A 14,500-nucleotide genomic window follows, 5' to 3' on the forward strand; every position below is an offset into this window, starting at 1 on the left:
CGCCCACGGGAGCGGGCAGCCCCGCAGGACCGCGCCGGCACGGCCGGGACCAGGATGGGGCCGGGCTCCCCCGGGGCTCCGGGCAGCAGAGCTGGGTGCTTGGGGACCGGGGATGCAGCGGGGCTGGCACCGGGCTCGGGCAGGCAGCACTGGCACCGGTGCTCCTGCCCTGGGCACGCAGCACCTGCAGCGTGGATGCCCACCCTACTCTGCACGGAGGCTGGCTGTCCCACATGGGCCTGTCTGCACCCCTGGGCAGCAGAAGCAAAGCCCCGGCTGGGGCCAGGGCCCAGGTCTGGTCACAGGTCTCTACTAGAGCAGGGACTGACCCAGTGTGAGTCAGCATCCGCGAGCCCAGCCCGGGCACGTCCCCGCTGCAGCATCCCTGCCAGGCTGGCCTCACTCCTGCTCCTGTTCCAGCAGGCAAGGGCCGCGTCACCCTGGGGCCAGTTGCACCCACACCAGCAACCTGCATGCTGCTCCATGGCGGAGGGGTTGGCCTCGAGCACCGGGGATCTGCTTCGTGGCCATTGCCGAGGGCAAACGGCCACCCTGGGAGCAGGCTGAGCCTTCCTTATCCCCATCCAAATTGGCATGTGCTCAAGTCCGGCAAGCCTGCCCGCCCCTGGCTCCCAGACCAAGGCTGCATGCCCAGAACAGAGACGGGCAGGATAGCGCACACAGGCTGCATCAGCACTGCCATGGCTTGGGAGGGTTTGCCTGGCAAGAGAGGCCAGGCACACAGTGGCGGAGGCTTCCCCAGGAGGCTGCAACCACCTAAAACCACCTCCACCCCCCCTCGGAGGACACAGGGAGGCCTGGGGAGGGCAGCTGGGAGCCCACACCCAAGCAGGGAGAGTGCCCCAACTCCTTGGCTGAGCTGCTCTTGCTGCACGGGCCAAGATGACACAGCTCTGGCTCTGCTGCGGCTCAGGGCGTTTACCCCGTTCTCCTATCCCATCACCACGGGGGTTTAAATGAGAACTCTGGCACTGCACAGCACTGCATGCTGCCCCCACTTTGAACACCTGCCCCACTCCCCGCAGCACAGACATGCTCTGCAGAGGGTGTCTTCAACTGCTTTATTGTCTGGGTTACAGGGGGCAGAGCTTCCTCTGGCTCTACCACAAATCTAAACTCATCAGGACAGTGCCAGGGGCACCGGCACAGGTTAAAGCTCTAGCAGGAGTCTGCTTTGGGGCAAAGTGCCAGGGAAAGGGCAGCAAAGGGGAGACCCCCCCCCCCCCCATGTCAGTGCCCTGGGTGACAGACACCAACTGGGGGAGATGTGGCTCATCTCACTGCTCCATGGAAAAGCCACAGCTTCATCAGCCTGGTCCCTTCTGGGGTCAGCTGTGTGGATCCCCTGCCAGGGAACCCAAGGTCTCCCTTTGGTTTGATCCTGGCTAATGAGCTGACTGCCGCACTGGCAAGCTCACCCGAAATCCAAAGGCCACCAGAACCAGGTGAGAGGTGGGAGGGGGCAGAGACTAGCCCCAGGGCTTGTGGCCAAGCGCTGGGCATCTCCTGGTTCAACCAATTTGGAAATGGCTTTGGGGCAGAGAAGGGGAGCGGAGCCAGCAGCTTGGCCCAGCGCAAGAATATCACGCTTGGTGGCCAGTGCACGGTCCCGAAGGGCAGCCTGGGCTGACCCAGGACAAGGGCTCGAGTGAGGCAGCATGCTCTCTGAGCCAGCCTCAGCTGATGGACGTAGGGTCTGGGTTCCCATTGGAGGCTGCCGGCGTTCCACGTGGCCGAGAAGGGGCAGCATCTTCCGGCTTCCTGTCTTCCTCGGGGCCAGGCCTGCCCCCCGCTGCCTGCAGCTGAGCCTGTGAAAGACGGAAGAGCCCTGATCACACCAGCCCCATACCAAGCTGGGGCCTGGCTCTCGGTCCCAAGGGGAAAGACTTCATGCACACACCAGCACGGAGTTCATCCCAGGAGCCCGCACCCTAGACCCTGCCTGCCAGGGCAGCTCCTCGCCCACCCGAGGAGCTCCGTATGCAACCCACGCTGCTTCCCACTGAACTGGCCGTTCACTTTGGAGGCTTTGGAATGGCCAACAGACCAGGAGAAGGCATTCCTTTGGGCTCCTGCTTGAAACCAGCTGCCAGCATTCATTCAGGGCCTGTAACGCAGGCCTAAGTAGAGCCCCCTGGTCCTCTGGCTGGTGAGCAGCCTACAAGGCACCTATCCTGGTACACCCTGCTGCATGTAGAGGAACTGGCGCTTCCTGACCCCTGCAGGCTGCTGCTGGGGGCCCTGAAGCATGAGCCTCGGTTACCACCATCCTAGTTGTAGGGCTGCCACGCGGCTGCAGAGTCCAAGGCTGTTTGAGGAAGGGCAGCCCCAGGGAGCTCTGCCGCGCACAATGCTGTGACCTGCATCTTGGAACGGGCCTGAAACTGGAGCAAATTCCCTGCAAGGGCACATCTCCTAGCTCCTCCAACGTGCAGCTCTGGAGCTGAAGCCACACCTGCCTAGGGCCCGCTCCCACTCCAGCTGAAAGTGCCCCGGCCCCCTCCTCCAGCTCTATACCTGCGATGGTGGTTCTGCAGGAGACTCCACAGCTGGCGAGGAGACTTGGCCAAAAGAGCTTCCTCTGTCTGTTTGTGTCAGCTGGGCCGAGCCGCCTGGCTGCAGTGACTTTTCATGGGCCAGTACATCTAGCGGGGCCTTGACCACACCTTTGACAGCGCGATCTTCAAGGGCTCCAGAGGGGTCAAAGAGCAGAGGGGATGGGGGACACTGCATGCCATCACCCACCACATCCAGATCCTGAGGAAGAAAACACCAGGCATGGCCCATCAGCAGGCTCTGCAAGCCAAACGCACCAGCAAGGCAAGTGAGAGTCTTTCCAGCCCCCACTGTCACCCGTGTGCTGCGGGGCCCAATTTCAGACAGGCTGAGCTCCCAGGATGTGCAACTCAAGTGCCAGGAGCTGCTGGGACTCCATGCTCCTGGAGAATCCCAGGCCCAGTTAGCTACGGGTTACGGTCCCCCGAGGTGCTGGCAAATGGTGTCCTATCAGAGCAGGAGCAGTCCAAAGCCGAGTCAGGCTGCTGCTAGCTAATGAGGGCAATGGCTCCGCACTCGGACTGCAGAAAATAGGGCTCGAAGGGACCTCTGGAGTGCTACCGAATGGGGACCCTGGAACTCTGGGAATGGCACACACAGCCCAGAGGCCCCTGTGCAGCCTGTGCAGCAGGAGCTGCATAGCTGCCACTGTGGCATGCCATCGCACAGGGAATCCCAGGGTCCAGCATGCAGCCCAGAGAGCCGAGAAGCAGGGGCGGGCAGGGGGCAGCATTCAGCCTCACCCAGGCTGATCTCTCCCCTGGGAACGCTCCCTACAAACACGCAGCTGCTCTGACTATGGTAACAATGCAGGTGCAAGGCTGGGATTCTTCCAAGGCTATTGTTAGGGGAGGCATCACTTGGAGGGAGCTCGACACGGAAGGAGGGATGCCTGTGACTGCACGATGCCTGGTCAGGACTGTGCTACGTCAGATAAAACACGGAGGCATTGAGCAGCCCTGAACTGTGCCAGGCAGCAGCAAGAAAAGTTCCCTCAGGGACACACAGAGCAAGGCCCCTGCTGCAGGGCAGACCCATGCTGTCATCCTGAACATGGCCAGTCAGGACACTTCACAGCAGGCTGCCCCCAACTCAGCAAACAGAAAAACAGCGAAGACCCCTGGACTCCTGCCTAAGCGGCCATTAAACCTCTGCCCAGGCCATGAGAATGGTTGTGGGAAAAGACGCAGCCAGTGCCCCCCTTTCCTGGCCACAGCAACCTCCTCCCATGGCACCGACACCCTGTCCTGATGCTCACGGGAACCAACAGCCGCCCGGCTGAACTCCCTGGGTGCTGCGCTGGGCCTTCACTGCAGAACACTGCTGCAGTGGGACCAGGTTCACAACAGCCAGCTTCAAAGCTTTCAAGCCCCTGGATCAGTGGCATCTGGCCTGCTATATTAAGGCAATGTCTGCTAGCATCCCTATGGTTACAGCAGCCCTGGCAGCACCTCCCCCAGCTATCTGCAGCTATTTTTACGCTGGCTACAGAAGTCTGCTCTGGGACGGGGCGCTCCGGGCTCTCGGTCACGGGCCTCATCCGAAACGGCAGCTCTGAACAGCGGCCACCACTTTGTTTACACAAACGTCACGAGGATTTTGAAGCACGGAGGTTTAGCGTGCCTGCAGAACGCGCTGTAATCTGGGGATTAAACCCCCACGTACCCTTTGGGGACAGAGGCAAAAAGCCGCTTTTCAAAATTCCTAGATATAGATTTCGACAAGGGAACAGCAGCTCCAAAGAAGCGGTTGCTACTGGCCAGAAACAAGCGTTTCTGGAGCCCACTGAGCTTTGCCATGCTCTCTCAGGAGGATGCCCACTTGGAACAGAAGCACAGATCACGGTCCAGAGACGGGGAAGGGAAGTGGAAGAAAACAGTTGGCCTCTGGATTGAACTTGCTGCAGTGTGCCCTGTGCTACAGAGCAAAGGAGCTGGCCACCCCCCATTGCCACAGCACCCCGTTCCAGGTCCATCCTTGCATGGCACCTAAGAACTAGAAGCCCTGACCTCCACATGGACATTTCGGAGCCTGGACTCCTTGACAAAGGGCAGCGAGACCTGTGACCACGGCATGGGATAGGCAGAGGCATGGGGGTCTGCGGCTATATAATCCCCCCAGCGATTTAACATGGCTCAGCAGCTGCAGTGACACGTTACACTCGTCCGGCCTTCGCTGGCACCGAAGCTTTCGGCTAGATGCTTTGCTTCCGAGCCGCTGGCAGAGGGAGGATACTACGCGACTTCTCCGACTTACGTCACTGAACTCCAGGGGTAAGCTCTCCGTGGGCTGGAGCTCAGCAGCACTCAAGTACAGATCCGTGGGGGCAGCTTCCAGCTCCTCAGGGACAGACAGCACCTGCTCGGGGACGTACATCTGAAGCGGCAGTCGGAGATGGAGAGGGCAGCAAGGATCTTCGGAGAGGCTCACAGCGACTGGTTTGTTACAGGGCACTTCCTCTGACCCTTGGCATGGCTTAAACAGAGTCTGACTGGTGTCCTGGCAAATGTCTGGGAAGACGGAGTCAAGGGAACCGTGCGCCTGACAGAGAAGCTAGGCAGAGGCATGAAGCAAAGGGCGCTAACACTGCCCCCAGCACAGAGGAAAACAGCAGCTAAATCACACCTCAGTAAGAACCAGGGCAGACTCTGTGACTGCTGTGACCTTGGCCAAGCTACTTAGCTCACACGCCCCAGCTGTAAAATGCAGGTAATACCACAGCTTTACCGTGAGGTCAGAGTGTGGGGGACTAACTGAATACTGCAAAAGCCTCAAGGGCCCCCAAGAAGGGAGGGACAGATGAGGTAGGAGCTTCCCATGTACCTGGTGGCTGCACATAGCCTTAGCATCAAATGTGCAGTAGAGTTCCTTGCTGGTACCGACACAGACCTCTCCTGAAGCCAAACGTAACTCAGGCATTTTCATTTCTTCTGTCCCCAGAAGGGCTCAGAGGCAGAGCTATGCCTCCAAGCTGTAAATTCCCTGCCTATGATCACCCGCAGAAATGCAGCATTAATGGCATCTTGCTCAGGAGATCAGCCGCCTACAGGCACTTGCCAACCCACCCCCCGCAGGCTACACACAACTAGGCCTGCCTCCTGCCTGGAGCCCTTTAAAGGACTGTGGCCAAATTCAAAATCATTCACTGATGAACATTTTCCCGTCACTACTATGACGAACTCTTCAGTGGCGATAGCTGGAACGAGGAGAGGGATTTTTATTTGCAGTTGTTCCTAGTCTGAACAACCTCACTTCAACCCAAGTGACCCATGATTCCAGGTGCTTGATCTGAAGCGCTTGAAAGGAGCCCGACTGTCTGAAAGCAGGGGCTCTACTCCAAACTGGGCTTTGAGGTGTCTCAATCAGACACCCCCAAACCAAGGCGTGCAAAAATCATGTCCGAGCCAGTTCCACAGCCTTCTCTTCAAGCGAGTTAGCAAAGGAGAGCAAGACAAACTGACTGCAAAATTGGCAGCGGGCTCTGAGCCGAGCTCATTTCTTGAAGACAACTAGGCTTCAAGTTAACCATTTTCTTTTAACCTCGACTCACAGAGGAGACTCCGACCCCACTGACCCTAGTCCCAGTCAGACTCAAGTCAGCCACTACTTTGTACTGTCCGTGTCAAACCCTACCTGGACCACGGCAGCCCAGCCGGGTTGTCTGCTTCATACGCAGGTATCAAAGACAAGTCCGCTGGCAGGGCATGGAGCAATCGGCTGCAGGTGACTCCTCTGTAACTGTCCCTGCTCAGCAGGGCAAGCCAAAGTATGACCTTGCCCCCGCTGACTTGGCTGGCACAACTCAGACATACGCCTGTGAAATGGTGGGCCCAGAAGGCTGCAGCGGGCTAGCTTTGAACAGCACAGTTTACAGACCTGGATGGGTCATCTGGCAGGTCCCCCTCCCTAAGGGATGGGCTAAATGGCTTCTCCACGTCCCTTCCAGCCTGGTTTTTGATGCTTTCTTTTAAAAGACAGGGCAGTTTCTTTGACTCCCCTTCATAGACTGCACTGCCCTGGCCTCGGTCAAGCCATTTTGACGGCAGTACTCTGGGCTTCATTTTAAACCTGCAGCCGCTGAACAGAAACAATGGCAATTTCCTGCCTCCCCGGCCTGTGTCTGTACACAACCGACCTGCCAGTGTTATAACAAAACAAAACAGAGCTCATCATTTCTGCTGCTGCTGGCCTTCCTCAGCCCACCCAGCTGCAGAGAACAGAGTCCTGCCCTGGTTTCATCTGTGCAATTGCGCTACACTGGGAACCACACAGTTTGGCTTGGGAACCTTTGTCCGGCCCTTAGGAAGAAAACACCACACAATCTGGAAGCCAAACCTGCTTGCAGTGAAGTCACTGGCAAACATGCCACAACAACAGTTTGAGTCACTGCTTAGTGTACAGCTTCGCTTCCAATAAACAGCAACCTCCAAGGAGTTGCGACAACCCCCTGCAGGGCTAAAATATAGTCTCAACTTGCAAAACATCCCATGCTATTGCCTTGTACTCAATGTTCAGCCTCCCAGCCTCTGTGACAGGGATTCTGAAAGGATTAAGTTAAGAGCCGAAAACAAACTTGCTTCCATCTTAGTCTAACACAGCTGGAAAATAGTTTGTGGCTGTTCCCTAATCGCTTGAGGTTTGTGTGTCGCTTCCAACTGAACTGGCCGCTCCTGTCTGGGGTTCTGGAACGGCCAACAGACCACAGGAAGATGTTCCTCTGGGCTCCTGCTTGAAACCAACGGCTACAGCAAACCGGTGGCCTTGATTCAGGGCCAAAAGAAAATGAGGACCAAGCCCACGTGGGACTGAGTCAGCAAGGCTGCTCAGCACAGCTGAGAGGAAACAAAAGGATACGAGTAAGGCAGTGCCGGGTCATGGGGAGAGACTGGTTGGAGCATCGAATGTCGTCCACAAAGGCCAAACACCTCTGGCTGGAGCGGGTGGTGTGCGCCTGAAAAGGAGCCCCAGAGAACACGTCAGAACAGTCCCAGATCGTTCAGCTACATTCAGCTATTAAACCAGCACCAGGGTTCAGGGCTTCCACTCTGTCAGTGGCTTACAAAACCACCAGGCCCCTTTTGCTCACCTGGCTGCTCGCAAGGGTTCAGGGTACTGAGCCTGCCCCGTCTCAGCCCAGATCCTGAGCCGTCTTAGCAGACAAGTTCTCAGCCTTGGTTTGTACACCAGCCTGCCAGCCCCTTACTCTTACACAGGGGAACACACACATTCCTGGGTAAGACCTGCAGCCTCCAAATTGAGCAGTAGCAGACCCACCCTCAAACGCAGCAAAACGGCTTCCTTTTAACTGGCAGCGCGGGAACTGCCGCACACAAACAAGTTGGTTTCAATTGCAGGTTCTCTTGAGCAATGTAATGTGGCACAACTGGGTCCCCAAAGCTCCAGGGAAGTGATCAAATCCCTCTGCACTCATATAAAATTAATTACAAGGGCTGAAAACCTCCTAGCACTGAGAGGAGGCTTTGTAATCCTGCCTCCCTTTTTTTTAAAGGGGAAAACTCTCCAAACCTGCATTTTAGGCCTATGTTTTATTGCTCTTGTTCCTTTAATAAAAACAACCCCACAGAGCTCCACCCATCAGCTGAAGCATCAGAAACGATATATTTACAGCCTGCTTACATGTCCCTAAAGAAGGGATTTATAATGGAAAACCTGGCAGGACTGAAGGCTTTGGAACTTGCCCCTGTCCTGCTCCCTAAACATGGGTGACAGGTGGGAGACCTGAATTTCAAGGGAGCCTATAACGCGGAACAGGGTCTGGACCAGAAGTCCCTGCAGACTGAAGTACCTGCTGGGCAGCCCCGTCGGTTGCCAACATCCGGCGCTCCTTCAGCTGGCGGTGAAGCAGGGCCTCCACACCGTAGCGCTGGCGGTAGCGGCGGAGACATTTCAGTCGCTTCAGGGTCTCACGTTCCTTGGCCATCAAACCCTCTGGGCCTGTCAGGAGGCTGCTACCTGGGAGAGAGTGAGGAATCAGGAGCCTGTGGCAATTCTCCCTGCTTGGGGACCCTGGAACCAGACCTGACTGAGCCGGCTATGCAGCCAGCTCTCCAGTTACAGCAATACAGGAACCATCACCAAGAATGCTGGGCCTTGTATTCAGGAAGCAGGAACCAAGTCGTTTGGTTACTAGTGAACTGCACAGTGCAGCCTCCACAATCTCAACACTTCTCTGCACAGAAAGAACCTTTACAGATTCAGACTGGTCTATTGGCATCTTAAACGGACCCCAAATACAGTGCGATGAATCCAACCTACACCTGGACTCCTCTAGCACGTCTTCCTGCCAAAAAAGTCAAAATTTGACAGATTTATAAATGATTCCAAAATCTACTACATAAGCTAATTTAAAAGATCAGTGAACTTATGCAGCAAGTGCTAAGGACCTTGTATTTAAAAGTCAATGTTCACTGCCTATTGTTCACTGTGTTACCAGTTTGTACAATACATTTTAGAAAATATTGCAGCATAAAAGTCTCAGTTATTTTTATCAGGTAATGGGTTGCACAACGTCTTTTTGCAGGATGATTTACCCATGGGGGAGAGGACAGCTGTCTTACAGCTCAGCTAGCTACACAATGCAGCATCTCACAAGCTGAAGTACAACCCAGCACCTGTTTCCAAAAATCTTCTGGACTGTAGGAAGTCTGTAGGAAGAGAGATCTGCAGACTGCAACAAACCTTCGCACCCGCCCCCTTTCAAACCAACGCCTTTCCCTGCTTCTCCCCATTCTGCGCTGTGTGTAAATTATACCAGTAGCTATTAATAAAAAGTCTCACCACCTTGTTTTCGTATAGCATATTTCACTAACAGATCTCAGATGGCTTTACAGAGGTAAGCCAGTTCTCATTATTCCCAGTCTTCAGACAGAGAAGCTGAGGCACAGCACAGCAGAGAGGCTTGTTAAAGGTTCCTTAGCAAGCAAATACTCTAAGTGAGGATAGCATGGCCTCACTGATTGCATCTAACACACAACACTGAATTTACAAGGAACTAGAATTGGGATATGAAAGGCATCAGGGAATGGAGATGCACAGAAGCTGCCACCTTGTTAGAACAGGGTGGAGGAATGAGTGTCCACACAGCACAGCTGACCAGGAAAGCAACTCTGTCTGCTACATTTAAAACATCCTACAGTCTCTCCCTTCCCTGTGCCCGGCGCCACTGTGGGCGACAGGCTCCTGCTGGCTAGCACAAAAGGCTCCAAAATACTAAGCACTAGTGATGGATATTACTGGACTGTGGCCCCCAGCTGCCCTGCCAGCCCTCAGGCCCACATTAAGGCAAGCATAAGGGCTCAAATCTTTCACTGATCCCACTGTATCGTGCCAGGGTGTGTGAGCGACTTTCTCCTGATGTTTATATACTAGCAGAGGCCTGTTCTATCAGCACAGAAAGGCTTTTGTTCAAGTTGTATAAGCTATGCTGACAAAGGGGCTTTCGTCAGTTAAACATAGGTCGATGCCATTAGAGCAATATCCGCATCCCTACCTGGCAAACCTCTTCCACTGAAGACAAGACGTTACCAATGAGAGAACAGTGTTTATGATAAACACCCCCTGAACGCAACTCTTCTCTCAGAATTCAGATTTTTGCAGGCTTATTTCCTCAGCAATGCATTACAGAGCAAAGATAGAAGACAACTTTCCCAACCAGGCTCTGGGACACACAACTACTGCCTCTGGCTCTCAGTGCCATGCCATCACCTCCAAGTGCAGACTGTCATGCTTCCCAAGTGCCTGGATCTGCGTACGGCCAAGTGACATGGAACAAGGGACCTGAACCCATACTTGCCTATGGCTTCATGCTCTACTTTGCGACTGTGCAAGTAGCGACGTTTCTTCTCTTTCAGAAGATGCTGGAGTCTCTTGAACTGGTCAATGTACAGGGACTGCAGGCGGATCAGCTTCTCCCGCATTATCAAGGCCACTTCTTCCGCTGTGTACACCCCAGCATGCCTGTAACAACCAGGGGGCAATTTAACATGCCACAAATCAGCAGGGGGGAGCATGGCAGGAACATTACTACAGCAGCTGCCGATACCCCCAAAGCACCAGCAGGGAACAAGGAGCATACAGAAGCACAGTGGGCAGAAAAAGCCATCTAGTTAATACACCTGTGCTCAGCTGGGCTCTGGGAGACCAGCAAGTCAGGCAGTGCCAAGGCAGGGACTAGAGGTAACTGCGTTGTTCAGATCTATAACCAAGCACATCCTGGACCAATGCAGCATCTTCTGTGGCCCTCATGCCACCAGGTTCAAACCAAGATGCCGCTACAGGAGCCAACCAGCCTACCCACAGTGAGCCCAGTACACAGGAGAGATAGATGCAAGGGATATCCACCCCCCCACCCCCTGCAAAGGGCAATGATTTCTTTTTATGTGAGCACCACCTGAGGAACAAGTGCCCAATCCCACTTGGATGCTGTACTGGGTGCAATTCAGAAGCACCAACATGGCTCTTCTCAGCTGTGGTGTTGCTAAAACGGTGGTTTCTTTTCCTAAAGCAGACTCCTAAAAATCATCTCAGTGCACTCTTGTCCTGTAGCAGCAGTTCACCACTTGCACAAGAGCCAGACCTGAGCAGCAGCTGCCAGACTTACTTCAGAGGGTCCTCTTGATCACTGTCGATGCTGTCAGCTTCGCTATCAGGGTCACCTCGCCATGTCTGGTCCACAGTGACAGGATCTTGTTCGCCATCACTCCAGCTGTCCTCATCTGAAAGGGAAGCACCGTGTCAGGCAGGCCATCCGGCCCAGCTTCCAGAAGTTGGAGCACAAGGGCCCAGAACTGGCGTTGGGATATTAGGCAGCTTTGCGCTGCAGCCAGAAAAGCCTCGAACAAACTCTGAGACAAACGGACCGTGACAGACCTCCCAGCCCCAGGGGAGAAAACAGGACGAAGCAGCTCCATAGTTCCAACAGAAAAATTGCCAATTAATTTAAGGCTGTCAAAATATACAGATCCGATGGAGCAACACCCTCCTCTGCTGAGAATCCTGACAGCTGCCTGCTCCCTGCTGAGCTGACCCTGCAGTGCGGGGGCTGCACCTCCTTGAGCAAATGAATGGCAGGAAACACTGCCATGTCTGGGCACACTTCATAGGGCACAGAACCTACAAGCTGGAGATGCAAACCAGTAATGAGGATGAGGAGGAAGCTCCAACACTGCAGTGAGAGAGGAAACCCTGCTGAGATGCAACTGAGTCCAGTGACAATATCATGGGAAGAGTCCAATACCCCTATTGCAGAACAGCAGCCCCTAAGAGCACATTCAGATCAACTCTGGGCCCAGCCCAGACTCTTTGCAGTGCCAACTGAGGACACGTGGGTTTATGTTATAGTTGCATGACAGGTGATGGGAGCCCAAGCCCCTGGGGACTGGAAGAAGGATGTGTACCCAGCAGAGACTGCATACCCACATCTCAGGCCACTGTGTTTGAACAGCTTATGCAAATGGCCAAGGATGGTGAATACAGTTTGGGAATATACCGCTCATGCCACAAAAACCACATTTGCAATTGCGAAGTTTTCCCAAGGCTTTAAAAATGGCCTTCTTGTATAAATCACCTGTCCATCTGCACAGCGCTTTAGCCTGTGAATGCATATTCAACTTTACCTCCTCCGTCTCTCATATCAGGGAAGCGGAGAAGTGAAATGGTGCGCCCACAGGAGGGCCCAGAGCACTGGAGTTCCTGGCTACCAGCCCAGCCTCTTCTCTTGAGGCCAGCTGTGCTTTACCTTCCTAGTTCCCTCAGACCATGCCCCCTCTCAGATATAGCAGGCCACAGGCTGCTGGTCCCAATGTGCAGGGCAGAGGACTCCCCCAGCCTCCTTATTCACTTCACTCAAAGATCTCACCCAGGATTCGACTGGCTTCACTGCGGCTAGTCTCCGCCGCTTGGGGGCCCAGCTCCGTCTTGGCATAAGAGCTCAGCTGGCAAAGAAGAGTCTCGCTGACCGGCCCGGTGCTGGCCTTCTTCATCTGAGCTTGAAGCGCCAGGGCATTCCTCCGGGTGTGCTCGGCACAGAATGACACGCTGGGGGGAAAAATTAAAATGCTTACAGCCCTGAGAGTTTGCAGCCATCCAAGGAGATACGCAAAGCAATGCACGGGTGGGCGCTCACTGCCACATGGCTGGAAAAGGCATGAATTCCTCCCCTCCCTGCTACCACCCCCAGAACATAGCCAGCGCAGTTCCTCAGTATAAGCATCCCAGGTGATTTCCAAACCACATACGTGACCGCTGAATGCAGACCTCTGGCACCCGAGTCAGTAGCGTGCTGAGGCCTGGAGATAAGCCCTTACTCTTACAAGTAGAAGGCACAGGATTCAAACACCTAAGGTCTTCTTCTGGACCTTAGGAAGTCTGCAGGAAGAGAGATTTGCCGACTGCAACAAATCCTCACGCCTGTCCCTTTTCAAACCATGCCAGGTTTGGGTCCACAAGCTAATTCAACTCCTCTCCTAGAAAAAGGATCCAGGGCAACATCAGAACTGGGATTTGAACCCCAGAAGTCACAGAGGGACTAGGTGATTCGAAGCCTGGTGATGACCAATGGTGATGTCTTGTTCCCCTGATCAATACCAGCCTCAGGTACTACAAGCTTCTTTCCATCCAAGGACCTCGAAATGCTTTACAACGGTTAACAAACTTGTAACTCCCCCCAGACAATTACAGCTCCCGAAAAACAGAAGCAGCGCCAGGGTCAGACCAATGCCACCTAGCCCAGCAGCCCGTCTCTCAGCGGCAGGGGCAAATGCTTTGGAGGGAGCGCACCAAACCAGACCGATCAAGAGCAGCACTTCTCAACGGTTTGAGACTAGAGGCACCCTCATTAGATGCAGGGCACTCAGAAAAACACCAACTCGTTTTTTCCCCCAGCATTCGCTCATTTTTTTTGCAACAGGAAAATACTAGAGCTGTCCCTCTATTGCAAAGAACTCAGTTTTTAAAGCCACAGATTCCTATTTAGACCTGCAGGTTTATCTTGTGACTCCTGCACACGCACAGACAGCACTAAGGTTAAGCAGCACCCCTGAAAGGCTCTCCCGGCACCTGGGTGAGACTCGTGGCTCTTAGCCCCCATTTATTACCCATCGTTATCGGGCTAGAGATGCCAGAGGAAACATCTCCAACCGCTGCTACTATCTCTGTAGTCCATGAACATGCCTAAGCCCAGTGATGCCTAAGCTAAGCTAAGCTAAGCTTTGACAGGGGTGCCATGCCCGCGAGGCGTGCCAACACGATTCCTGGGAGAAGCCTGGAGATTTTGTGCAGGGATCCTCAGCCTTAAAGGCCACGCCGAGCCGGGGGTCTGCCCGAGTGCCCTGCCATGGAAAAAACACCCCTTGTGTTTCTGTGCAATTGAGAAAAAAGGGAAAACTAAGAGCTGGCATTTTGTGGGGGGGGAGCTTGGGGGTCATCTATGGAGGGGGGGCCTATAGAGGAAGGGGTCTATGGATGGGAGGACCTCAGGGGGGGAACTTTATGGGGGTCTATAGATGAGGGGGACCCTCAGGGGGGGTCTAGGGATGGAGGACTATGGAGACAGGATGCCCTTGATGGGGCTATGGACAGGGGGGCTATGGGGGAGACCTTGAGGGGGCATCTTGGAGGTCTTCAAGACGAGGCTAGATAGTCACCTGGCTGGGGTCATCTGACCTCGGTCCTCTTTCCTGCCAGGGGCAGGGGGTCGGACACGACGATCCGTTGTGGTCCCTTCCAACTCTACAGTCTAGGACTCCATGAAGGAAGAACCCCTCAGGGGTGTCCGTGGACAGGGCGCACCTCAGGGCGGGGGTCCACGGGCAGGATGACTCTTGGGGGGGGTCTATCGTGGGGAGATCTATGAATGGGGGGCACCTCAAGGGCTTCAAGGGGGAACTTGAGGGGTGTCTACTAT

General features: G+C 54.7%; 2 protein-coding genes and 2 non-coding genes across 5 annotated transcripts in view; all 4 read right to left on the reverse strand.

The window, feature by feature from the left end:
* Positions 1-346, reverse strand: part of NCKAP5L (NCK associated protein 5 like) — a 6,991-nt gene extending 6,645 nt beyond the window's left edge. The window contains exon 1 of the mRNA XM_025212404.1: positions 330-346. Within this exon, the coding sequence (XP_025068189.1) occupies positions 330-346 (17 nt within the window). The remainder of the gene's footprint in view (positions 1-329) is intronic.
* Positions 347-1,068: 722 nt separating this feature from the next.
* Positions 1,069-14,500, reverse strand: part of KANSL2 (KAT8 regulatory NSL complex subunit 2) — a 14,753-nt gene continuing 1,321 nt past the window's right edge. The window contains exons 1-9 of one of the 2 annotated variants that reach the window (XM_014523242.2): positions 14,241-14,269; positions 12,455-12,633; positions 11,198-11,312; positions 10,391-10,554; positions 8,384-8,550; positions 7,432-7,528; positions 4,834-5,087; positions 2,539-2,778; positions 1,069-1,829 (exon numbers count right to left, since the gene is read on the reverse strand). In XM_014523242.2, coding sequence (XP_014378728.1) covers positions 1,698-1,829; positions 2,539-2,778; positions 4,834-5,087; positions 7,432-7,528; positions 8,384-8,550; positions 10,391-10,554; positions 11,198-11,312; positions 12,455-12,633; positions 14,241-14,254 — 1,362 coding nt within the window. In that variant the 5' untranslated portion in view covers positions 14,255-14,269 and the 3' untranslated portion in view covers positions 1,069-1,697. Of the gene's footprint in view, positions 1,830-2,538; positions 2,779-4,833; positions 5,088-7,431; positions 7,529-8,383; positions 8,551-10,390; positions 10,555-11,197; positions 11,313-12,454; positions 12,634-14,240; positions 14,270-14,500 lie in introns of those variants that run through there. The other variant, XM_006030740.3, reaches the window with a different exon arrangement.
* Positions 2,009-2,131, reverse strand: LOC112551429. The gene has a single exon (XR_003095723.1). It is a non-coding gene; the product is annotated as a small nucleolar RNA SNORA2/SNORA34 family (small nucleolar RNA).
* On the reverse strand, positions 7,218-7,353 carry LOC112551428. Its single transcript, XR_003095722.1, has one exon. It is a non-coding gene; the product is annotated as a small nucleolar RNA SNORA2/SNORA34 family (small nucleolar RNA).

The sequence above is a fragment of the Alligator sinensis genome, unplaced genomic scaffold (assembly GCF_000455745.1).
Source record: "Alligator sinensis unplaced genomic scaffold, ASM45574v1 scaffold1329_1, whole genome shotgun sequence".
Classification (NCBI taxonomy): domain Eukaryota; kingdom Metazoa; phylum Chordata; order Crocodylia; family Alligatoridae; genus Alligator; species Alligator sinensis.